Source organism: Lonchura striata, chromosome 6, assembly GCF_046129695.1.
Source record: "Lonchura striata isolate bLonStr1 chromosome 6, bLonStr1.mat, whole genome shotgun sequence".
Taxonomy (NCBI): Eukaryota; Metazoa; Chordata; class Aves; order Passeriformes; family Estrildidae; genus Lonchura; species Lonchura striata.
Window position 1 is genome coordinate 59,478,544 of NC_134608.1, and position 12,336 is coordinate 59,490,879.

General features: G+C 39.7%; 1 protein-coding gene across 1 annotated transcript in view; it reads right to left on the reverse strand.

Moving 5' to 3' along the window:
• The window catches only part of SPON1 (spondin 1), a 189,959-nt gene that overhangs the window by 172,155 nt on the left and 5,468 nt on the right, over nt 1-12,336 (reverse strand). The window contains exon 2 of the mRNA XM_021527583.2: nt 10,762-10,868. Coding sequence (XP_021383258.1) covers nt 10,762-10,868 — 107 coding nt within the window. The remainder of the gene's footprint in view (nt 1-10,761; nt 10,869-12,336) is intronic.

Genomic DNA, 12,336 nt, shown 5'->3' on the forward strand with positions numbered 1-12,336 from the left:
ATGCCCAAGAGCATTGCCCAAATGCTTCCTCAACTCTTTAAGGGAAGGGCACCTCATTCAGCTGATAATTATGCAGAGATTGGTTGAGGAGAACAGCAAGGATTGAAGGAAATCAGGGATAATAGACCACTTTCAGCTAGAAGCACTTTCAGCTAGAAATATCCTTACAATTCCAGTCTTCACTGAGATGAGCAAGGTCCCTTCACCTTGAAGTGTTCCAGCATTGTTCTAGATGAGACAAGTTCTGTAAAAGTGTGACAGAAAGAGCAACATTATGTGGCTTTTTTGGTCTGAGACTCCAAACAGCCTCCATCTGGTCAGGGAAAGAAAATTTCTTAAAGCTACATCCGAGCCTTACTGCACAGTTTTCTGAGAAAACAGAACAAAGGAAAACAAAGCATCCTGATGAGAAACACATCTGCAAAGTCTCTTGAGTAAAGAGTAGCAATGAAGCAAAACATTTGATGAGATTAGGATGAGAGGGCATATTTTTCAGTTGTGTGAGCCCCTGCACGTCATTCTGAGGACACCATTACAGATTTCCACTCATCAGTGTATAAAGTGAAAGGACCAAAACCATCTCTGAAGGTATGTGAAGATAAAGATAAAAGGCAAAACATGTTGAATGCACCAGAATCCAAAGACAGGCTCATTTCCTGAGCAGGTCTTGTATCATTCTGAGGCAGGATAAATACACAGTGAGCAGATGACTAACGAGCCTGGGTTGTTAGGTCATGAGAGAGAGCTGTCACAGCAAAGGCAATAATCAATTACAACTGCTCAGGGCAGCAGTGGAAGCTGAAACAATATCCTTGGCAAACACTGAGAGGTCACCACCATCATTAGGAAGGGAGGAGCTGAGGAGGAGAACTGCCAGGAAAGTCCACAGCTAGGTCTGAGAAGGCTACATATGCAGTCTAGAATAATGGAAGATAAAAAATATGGTCATTTGAGTAATGAGAAAGTGCCTTCTGAATTCAGGAAGCAGTTCTCAAGACAACAGGCATAGTGAGTAGTACTTTTAGTCTAGCAGCAATTAATTCAGGAGTAAGCTACAGTGAGAACTGACCATGAAGCCTGGAGGAAGGATTTTGCCTGCAGCAGCCATTCCTAAATGAGTCAGGTAGGTAAACTCCTGAATTTAAAAGAGCCATTCTGCTTCCAAGTCACCAAAAATTCTCAGCAAAATGAAGGAAAACAAACAAACAAACAAAAAAAACAACAAAAAAAATCATACAAACAAGAATTAAAGAAAGACCACAATTTAAATTTGATTGTGAGACTTTCTACTGGCATCTGTGTACCTTCAGAAGTCCAGAGGACTGATAAGGGGATTTTCCTATAGTCCATATAACCTGGAGAAACCATCAAGCTGAGCCTCAGCTTTTATCATCACTTTCATTCACTCTTCTCCCCTCTATCCCCACTGTCCCAATTCGCATGATGGGAAAAGAAAACACATCATGAGAAAAAACACATGATGAGAAAAGACTCTCAGGCACAGGCATAATTCCATATACCCATAGCCTGTCATTGTAGGCTGGAAGCTGCCAGTGCTTTTTTGGAGAGAAGTGGAGGAATAAACCCATTTTCCCAGAATAAGCCTTCCTTTTAAAGCCCTGTGCCATTCTGGGGGTAGCACACGTGTCCAGATCCATATTGTCACAGTGAGGATTCCAGGCAGTGATGGCTCAGTCCAGCTCAGGAGGGAATGCCTGGTAAATGCTCTCTGACCTGATGCAAACCCTTGCTCTAAGGTGCCACTGATTGGAAGTGACGTGCTGAAGGTTTCAGCAGAAAGGCAAACTACATCAGAGGTGATTCTTGGAGCATTTCAGGAGGGGGTAGGAGCTGAGAGATTAGCATGCTGATCTCTCTCGGCACAGGAACAAACCATTGTAATTGATAACTGCCTCAAATGAAGCTGGTGAGTTATGGGTGAGGAAAAGGGAAATTTAGGAAGGAAACATAATGGCAAATATTATAAATTAAGGAGAAGCTGCTGAAAGGATGTTCCAATGGACCTGGAGCCTACATACATCTAGAGTTATAGCCCGTGACAGCTGCCATATGGCTCCTGCAAAGCATCTGACTGTTGCCAGAGGGGTTAAATGTCTTTACTAAAATTTCACACGGCCCAGGTGCCACCGTCAGAAGAAAGATTACCTGAGAGGGGAATAGCAATGAGTTAGGCAGTTTACCTAGGCTGGAAATAAATGGATATTTGAAGTAAATCCCCTTAGAGTCACTGAGACAAATATGTCCACTTAAGCACTGCCCAGGGAAGAACACACAGCTCTTGCCAATTGACAAAACAGAGTTAGAGAGATCCAGATATTGTCAGACGGTGACACAATGGTAAATGCAAAACTGGCCTCTGGACTGGAAGCAAGACCTGAACAGAGAACCCTCTTCAAGCATGAAATAATCCCAAACCCGGAGAGAATGGAACTCTGAACACTGATGTGGCTGCAGAGAGATTGGAAACTCCAAGGCAGAAGGGAACAGTGCTTCCAGTGTAATTTCCTCTCTTGAGGATTGATTTGTTAAGTCAGTGCCAAAGTCTAGGAAACGATTCTTTAACGAGTCTCTTTAGAAGCCTCTTAGAACCAAGAAGTCTTGCAGTTTAATGCTAATCCAAAGGACAGAATAAACTAATAGATATTTTTCTTGAACAGGGGATTTAATCAGGCAGTTCTGATATTTTACCATATCAGAAAATATGGTATTTTTGGCTCTGCTGCATTGGCAGTGTTCAAAGCAGGGCAGAAGTTACACTTGAGATAATCCAGCTCTGATAAACCTCAGATCTGAAGAGGAGCCTCGAGTTTCAGCTAACCAATCTCAAAAAAGCATGCTTCCTGTTTTTGGTTTTACTGTTTTTAGAGGGTTTCTTGGTGTGTGTGTTGGCTGGTATTTTTCCAAAACAGAACTTGAATAATCACAAATTAAATATTTGTTTAGGCATAACCCTTTCCAAAAAACATAAGCTCTTACTGAGACACAATCATCATTTGAAGTCATTCTCAAGGAAAACCACTTCCCCAGAAGACAAAAAAAAAAAAAAAAAAAAAAGAAAAAAGAAAAAAAGAGGAAAATAAGATTAGATTAAAGAAAGAGGACTAAATATTATGTGCCCAGAAGTTAGATGTTTTTTTCCACAGCCAAGCAAGGATATAGGGAAAGGGCAAATAAAAAGAAATGTCAGAAGATAAACTAAAGCCAAATTAACTAAAAAAGTTGTTTTTTAAAGTGATAAGAGTTGTGTAGCAAGAAAAAAACTCAGAAAAGGAACTTCAGCAAGGTTGAGATAAGCAAGTTGACAACGGAAGAGTGAGCCCAGCCTAAGAGATTGAATCCTGGTTTTGTTCAGCAGCAAACTAAGTTACATTTCAAATACAATGTAATATTTATTTTCTCTTTGCACCTGTGTTAGTAGTTCAAAGATCCACTGTAATAAAATTCAGAATAAAACAGAAATTTCAGAAATTATTATTAGAAATATTTAGAAATTTCTTATATTTTCCAATTTTGGCTATGAAATTTTATGCTTTGAATCATTTATTTTAAAACACACAGCAGCTCTGTACACAATCAATTGGGGGAGGGCCCAAGGTGTAACAAACCAGAGGTGGGCCATGCAAAACCTGAAAAACATTACCATGTAAAGATTTTTTTTGTCTCATTCATAGCATGAGCTGAAACCAGAACAAAAATGTAAAGGAAGGAAGCAAAAACCTGCCCAGTTGGAATCCAGTTTGGTTTTTCTCCAACCTCATCAGTAGCAAATAATGACTATCAAAGCTGCTTCTGTTCTGCAAGTTCCTGGTGCTCATCACTCTTTTACATCACCATTTATTGCTCTAAAGCAAGGCATAACTACCTCCTGAGACAATTTCCTAACTAAAATCTTGCCTATAAGTGGTTCAAGTTGAGTTTTTTCCAGTGTATCAGAGATATTTATATTTAATCTCAGTCAGTGCTAAAACTGGCGGTGGCAGATTCTTTTTTGGGGATTTTTATTTTTAAGCTCATTTTTAATCCCTGAATATCAAGATATGGAATTTGGAGCTCTAGAAAGATGTGTGAAAGTGTTCATCAAGGTTAAACAATCCCACCCTAACAGAAAGGTGAACTAGAGTTTGATTTTCCATTATAACATAAACGGAGTTTATGCCTAGAATAATATTTGCAGTGATTCTTATAGAAAGAAAATTTGGCAATACTCTCATAAATGTAAAAGAACAAGAGATTTAAATTTTACAGACTCAGTATTCATGTCTACCTGCTTGGTCTACAAATTCTATACCTGGCATATTCTATTTTAAATACTCCTTTAATTATGGCTCTGGATCATTACCTCCACATGTTCTTAAGCAGCAAGATGACAGACTCTGTCTCAGTGATGAGATGCTGCGCCAGGGAATGTAGAGAATGCAAACATGAGCAAAATACTTGGAAGTTCTAGGCACTTGTTAAAGAAAACTACATCAATTCATGCACCTCAGAATAAGCTATTTACAAAGTATCCTGATGAGTTTATATTGGGATACAAGCTTAAAAAACCCAAACACACAAGCCTAAAAGAACATCAAGATGACCCAAATATACCTGAATTTTTAATATTAAAGGCTTAAAATATAACTGTAGTCATTAATTCTTTTCAAAACCATAAAACAACCTTTGCTTATAAATACAAGAATAAATCATTTGAAATGGCTAAAAGCCTTTTAAGACTGCATCTTTCAAAATGGAATGTATCAAGAAGATGTAAGATTCCTATAAAATGCTGGAACACAGCATAAGAGGAGCTGCTTCTCTAAGAGGTTGTAAAAATATATTTTAATCTAAATGCCTTGCTGAGCACATCAGTCAACTAAACTGCAACAAAAGAATGGGAGGACCAAAAACAAAGGACAAGTCTGGGTTATTGCTTCAGGGACTAGAGATAAAGGACCACTTACTTGCCTTACTTTAATTTTCCTTCAATGTTTTCTTCTTCAGGACAGCCTCAAGCTCTTATAAATGCCACACCTTTAATGAAACCTTCATTCTTGGTGCTGCTGTGCCTGCTCACTTTCTTAAATTGCCTTTGCACAGGTGGGTCGTTAAATTCAGCAGCCTAAACTAAGAATTTTGCTGGTTCACTCTAGAGCAAAAAATAGGCAAAAGGACACCCCCAGGAGAACTACTAAGATGAAGGCATTTAACACTAAACTATCACCAAAATGCAGGTACAAGATACAAATCTAACAAGAGATTATGCCACAGCAGTGCAAGGAAGTGCCTAATTTTGAGTGCCTAATATATAATTATATTAAAAATATATGTAAATATATAAATATATATATATATATGTAAATATATAAATATATATATATGTTTAGATATAAAAATACATATAATTGCCTAATATATAATTATATTTAAAAATATATATATCTGTAAATATATAAAAATAAATATATATGCAAATATAAAAAAATAAATCTATATAAGTGTAGATATAAAAATATATATAAGTGCATAATATAGAACTACTTTAAATTTATAAAATATATATACTTATATTTTATATAATATTTTGTTACTATTTCTAATTATTATTCTAATTTTTTAATATTTTATATATATTTTTATTGAGTGTTCAATTATCAGTTATGTTCACAAATAGTACCATCTTTTGGAGGAATGAATGGCATCTTGAAGGACAGGATTGCAGTCCATAACTGCCTTGATAAACTGGATGAAGTGCTACAGTAGAAGAAAAAAGCAATAAAAGACAGAGAAGATCCTTCCTGAACACCAGGGTCTCCAAATCTGTGCCACTCTAGGGATTACTGCATCCAAATTCTATTATTTTATTCTGAGGGTCCAAATCAACTCCTGCATACAATTCTGAGGAATGTGAGACTGGAATTTCAACTTGGCTGCAGAAAAAGCACAGCTGGAAGGAGATAGCCTACAATGAAAACATGAAACTTTGAATAATGAACAGGTAGAGTGTGTTTAGAACTGGATAGAGGGAATAAAGGAAACTTCAGACTGCCTTCTTCATAATGCATCAAGAAAATTCTTAATTTAGTAAGACAATTTCATAAGAGAGCAATTTAACTAATGTTAGTAAAGACTCAGTTTGGATGTTAGTAAAAGATCTACAAAGTTCTCCTTAAATTTTCTATTAAATAACATATATTGTTTAAACTTGGAGAAATGAATTTGTTCTTCTTGTTGAACACTTCTGAACAGATTGACAAAACATTCACCAAAAATTTCCTTGGAATGTTTATCCTGCCTCAGAGACCAAGGAAAATAGATGAGATGAGGTTCAGCACTACATCTTTAATATTGTACATTATTTATCAGACCAAATCTTTTACATTGCACACATATGTTGATTCAAATGGCCTACACAGACACTCTCCTGCAGTCAGCCAGTGCTGATTGCTGCCCTGGGGTTTAATTTGCCTTCCAAACGATTTGCAGACTATTGCTAAACATTGCAAAAGAGAAGGATCAGCAATCTGCATGGCAAGAGCTGGGAATGGGTTGTGTAAAGAGGCCAATGGGACAGACCCAAAATTGTCAGAGGGCCTCATTGAGCTGTACAATTACTACTGGCATAAGGAAAAGCCCTATTCTATACCCCCAAATTTCTGTGGCTGAATTTGGCATCGTGGATTCTCCAGCCATATTTAACTTAGCTATTTAACATGTGTTTTTGGGAGGCAAAGTGATTTATTTTAAGGCTGGATTGTGTCCTGTGTGCACTACAAGGACAAAAAATGAAGGCAGTTTGACTACATTGACTAAACAAACAATAAAATCAGATTTTAAAGTCTCACTTGTCTCAGAGGAGAACAGATATAGGATGGTGGAGTCCACACCACACATCTATAAAGGTCTCAAGTATAGGGGTAACCAGAAAGTGTGCAGAAAAAAATACCTGCCCAACCAAGGATTTTAACAGCTGTGCTGTTTTTAGGATCACAACCCTGCAGCTTGATGGTTAATGAGGACTGACTGTACCTGGTGACCTGCAGAGTCACACAGGAGCAAACAAGCCATGAGGAGGCTACAGCAGCTGCTCACGGATGGGCTGCAGCACTCTCCCTGCTCCAGCCAGACTGTGACCCCTGAGAATAGTGCTTTCCCCTCCTAGGTGTACCCATCTAAGCCAAAAACTCCATTTTAGCCCTTCTTTACCACCACAAGCTCCTTTACAGGGCTTTGAGGCGCTGCCCTGCTGGTCAGTCTGACACCAGGGGTGTCAGGTCTTCTCCATGAAGCCTGGTGTGACTCACAGCTCACAGCTTGAGGCATGCAAATCAAGTGTTTTATGGTCTGGTGTCGGAGCTAAAAATGTTCCTCAGACACTTTTGGTTGTTCCAGGCCCAGGTCAGAAGCATTTGAGACCCTGACAGGCAGCTGGAAACAGCTGTGATTTTGAGTTTGAGCCATGGAATGATTTACCAACTTTGCAGGTAGAACAAGAAGTCACAAAAGTTTTATATTATAGTAGAAGTAGTTACAAAGTAGAGGGAATAATTTTTGAGTGCTGTACAGGGGGGTTTTAATTTTGTACATGGGGGTCAGAAGTTTTAATATGGAGGGATTTGGGCCTGCCCTGTCCTCCCTCTTTCTTCTTCCTTACCTCCATGTTCTTGGTGATGTTGGCACTCACAGATTGGTTTAGAGTAGAAAATCACCATTTAATATAGGTAATAGGCATTGGGAAAAACTGTAACCATGTAACATGTAATGTACCATATAAAAGATAGAAAATCACCATTTAATACAGGTAATAGCCATTGGGGAAAACTGTAACCATGTCACACGTAATGTACCATATAAAAGAGAGCAGCAGCCAGGGGCAGGGAGAGAAGAAGCAGTCGGGGTCAGAGAGGATGTCAGGGTGTGTGTGTGCCTCTGCCTGAGCTGTGAGCAAACCACAGCAGCCCCAGAAGAAAATCTTTTAGATAATTTGCAATAAACTGCCTTGAGACCAGACAACAGAAGACTACTTGTGGGAATCCAGGGCTTCCCTCTGGCTGCCCTGGGACCCTGGCAGGGGTCAGGAACCCCCCTGGACAGAGCCCCAGAGACACTGGCTGTGATCTCTGGCCATGGAAAACAGTTTCCAATCTTACAGGATGAATTACAAGCTCTGAGTGTTTGATATGAGTAATAATTAAGTGTGGCATGGGTGCAAAAGTAAATTTTAGGATTCTAGATAAGGGGTCCAAAGGGGACAAATGGAAGAAATTGGGTGCGCCTTGTCCTTTTTCTCCTTCTTCATGCCCTCCATGTCTCACTGTGGTGTTGGCATTTTTCTGTTGGTTCAGGCTGGGGACACACTGTCCAACGTAGGTGACAGATATTGGCACGTTATTGTAAATGCAGCCCAGGGAGTTTCTGGTATTTAATGTTTGTCACATCCCACTGAGGGCAGAGCCCCACACGCTGCCCTGCAGGACAGAGCTGGGCAGGGCAGCAGAACATGTTAAAGATAAACAGAATAAACAACCTGGAAACCAGCACAGACCAGTTATGGCTTCTGCTTTGGCAGCGGGGCTGAAAGATAGAGACTTTCTACAATCTCAGAATCATTTAAATACCACAGATTCCAACAGCTACTGAGCCTTTCTTTGGAAGCACGGGTTGGAGGAGAGACTTTTCCACCACACAGAGCCACCCCCAACCTAGAGGTGAGCTCTGGCAGTGTGTAAGTCATGGAAGGAAAGTCTGCTTTGCTCAGTTCCCCTTCCATCCCATTCATTGCCTGTACCAGGAAGTTTTCTGATGCCAATGAAGCACTTGTTCATGCAGTGCTTTGCTTCAGCCAAGGTCTGAACAGTGGATGTGTCTCCTCATGGAGGCAGAGGTGCAGTCCAAAAGCAGCATTTAGTCTCACACCACTGTTAAGGAATTTTCCCCGAGTTCTGTTGCACTGTGTGAATCATGGAATGGCATATGCTCCATCTGAACACAGGGAAAGCAGAACTGCAAGTGGCATCCACGTTACTGTACACACACGGCTTTTTCTTACTCTGCACAGCTGTTCAGCCACCCTTGGCATCTTCACTTTCTAATAAAAACACAGTGCAAACACTTGAAACAAACATCTTTTTTCTCCTGGTTGCTACCACCCAGCCACGCTACAAGGGACGTCTGTATTTACCACTGCAAGCATTCTTTGAATTCTTAAATGAGAATCTTACATCTGTATCCACAGAGGCAGAACAGGCAGACACCATCTGAATAAACTTCAGGGAGTTGTGCTAGCGTGGGATGAGCATGGTGAGTACTGTTTAAAGCACAGATATACAAATTTGGTTATGGATAACCTTTGAAACTCCCACCTGCCCATAAGAACACCAAGTTCAGACTGCAACCCATACAATGCACTTAATTAAACAATCTTCCCTCCACTGAGATCCACTGGGCTTTTTCATTTTAATCCATCTATATAAAATTTCCATTTGCTTCCCACTCTGCTAACTTCAAAATGCCTCTGTACTTCAGCAAAGCTTAGTGAGTTTCTCATTGTGAATTAAAGACAAAACTCAGGCCAAATTTTTCCTATTAGCCACAGCCACAGATATACTAACAACTGAAATGAAGGAATTAATGGTGACATGCTATTTTTAAAATAGATGAAGCACCACTATTTCCACTTCTTAGCAGTAGCTGATCCTTCAATATTAGCTTATTCTTTAAAAACCCAACCTTATCAAAAGTACATATTAAAAAGATTTCTCCCAAATAGGAATTTGTTCTATTTTAATGAAGATGGGGTTATTCCAACTTCAAAGATGTTCTCACTTATTCTAGATTTTCTTACAAAATGTATGAAAACCAGACAGAGGTCTCTAAGAAAACTCAGTCAGAAAACTGGGCAATTAGTTATTGAGTTTGCACATCATATTTGATATATGCAAAAATCTAGAAGAAATATAGAAGATATGTTAATTTCTGTCTCCTTGCAGATCACCAAAAGTGAAACTTGAGTATTTCCCTTGGAAACCTTGAAACCCAATGCAAGTGAAATCTTCAACTAGAAATCACAATTAAAATTACTATCAATATTATTACACATCCTGTAAATTGTAATCAATACAATTCAATACCTCATGTGAGAATCAAACCTCCACACATCCTTTCTACCTTCTTCCATAAATATTGTAGATACTCTCAGTTTCCAGAATTCCCTGCATGGAGTAGCTGAAAATACCAGTTTGTGAATCATCCTTCTGGATTCTAGTCCTTTTAATAACAAACATTTCATCTTACTGAATGTGTTCATTAAGTAAAGTACTACTGAGCATAAATAAAACAGCAGAATCTAATTTATGAATGATAAAACAGTCATTACAGCCACGGTAAACACTTCTCAGACTCATGTTCTACTTCTCAGTGGACAAAAATATCAAGGCAGAGAAACAAAAAAAACCATAATATGACTAGAACAATTTTGATAATCACTTTGGATAAAAGGTTTAGGTGTCCTAGGCTCTAGTTCAGATAACTGTTGCTTCTTTTTAACTGCAGGACTGAGGGAAGGCAGGCTGCAATCCAGGCACAGGAGCCTCGACTCCTTGAACACATACGGAATATAAAGCGTCCTCATGTCAACACCCACAAACATTTGTGCTTACCAAAACACAGTCTGCACTCTGCTGTGCATAAAACATCTCCCTCTGAGCCAGGCAAACAGCAAAGAAGACTCCAGAGGGTGTAGGTCAGGGAAAGTTCTCTCACCTGGAAAGATCCTGCATGGTCTTCTTCTTTGTCTCCTTCTTTTCCTTCCTTGAGGGCGATCAAGGTGAAGCCCCGAAAGTAGGCAGGAGTGGCAGCAGAAAGTGTCACTGGGGTGTGATGAACAGAGAAATAACAAAAACAAACCATTAGCTGTGAAATCAGCCACCTGCATATCATTTCACAGCTTGAAAGGTGTGTGTTCTGAGCTGGCATTGACCAAAGTCAGAGCACTGACTACAGGGAGCCAAGCCAGCCAGAATACAAAATGTTCAGTCCGAGTTTCCACATAAACTGAGACACACTGGCATGAAATACCTCAGCTTTTTTCTTCCTCCCCACCTTTTTTTTTTTTAAAAAGGAGATTGATAATCTGCTGAGATCTACAATAGGATTGTTTTGGGGCTGGGGACACATGTGCAAGGAGTTTTTCTGCTTTGGGGTTTTTTGTTTGTTTTGGGGGGGGGGGGGGGGGGGGCTGGTTAAATGTAAAGGAGCATCCCTAAATATTTGACTTTGTTTTTTGTCCAGTTCTGAGCACAGACAAAGTACTTTAGTGCACAGAAAGTCTCTCTGTAATGCCAGATGACCACATTGCCTGCTCCAGCTCAGCTACACTCAACACAGCACTGCAGCTTCTGGAAATGTGGGATCTCAAAATATCCTTCCTCTGCTTCATCCTCAGGGCAAAACGGGACACAAAATTCAACTCCTGGCTGAAGCTGACCCCTAAGCTCTGATTGCCAAACCAATCCCATACACCCTTCTTCACACACCTGTCCTGAGCAGGAAGGCAGCACTGGATCCACCAGCAGAGCACAGGTAATGTGATGCTGACTAATCTGAGTTTACCATGCTCAGCAGCAGGATTAAATCCTTGATTTGATGCCAGTGCAAGACAGCTTTGTGTGATGTGTCTGTTCACCACCCAAGCACCACCTGAATTCACAGAACTACACGATATTCTAGCTTGGAAAAGACCTACAAGGATCAAGTCTGGCTCTGAAGTGAATGGCCCCTGCAGGGATTGAAGCCACATTTTTAGCACCAGGCTCTAACCAGCTGAGATAATCCCAGGGTCATCAGCTGAGGCTCTTTTGAACGCTGTCAGAAAGACAGAATGAGGCAGAATTTCGAGGCAGGGCTTTTGAAATTAGAAAACACTCTTCAACAACTTATAGCAATCCTTTCCTGAAACAGGGGTAAATTTTAGGGAAAAAAAAAAAAAAGTTTTTCTAGAACTAAACTAAAAGAGATAAAAAATTGAACTCTGAGTGTTTTAAGTAACTTTTACTTTAAGCATAATGCAGAGTCACTCATAATACTTTATTGTCACACTCTCCAACCCTGACAGGCACAATAAAAACTGAAGACCACCCACAGTTTTCAGAGCAAACTACAACTACCAAGGCTGCTCCATAGAAGAGTATCCACAAAGGACTCCCTCTCACACAAATAGGCTGCAATGGGGTGAATCACACTGCTAAAAATTACAGATCTCCCTTAAAAGATATGGATTTCAAAATATGCCCCAGAGTTCATTTGGAACATATGGAGAGTTCTTTGATCTAGAAATTC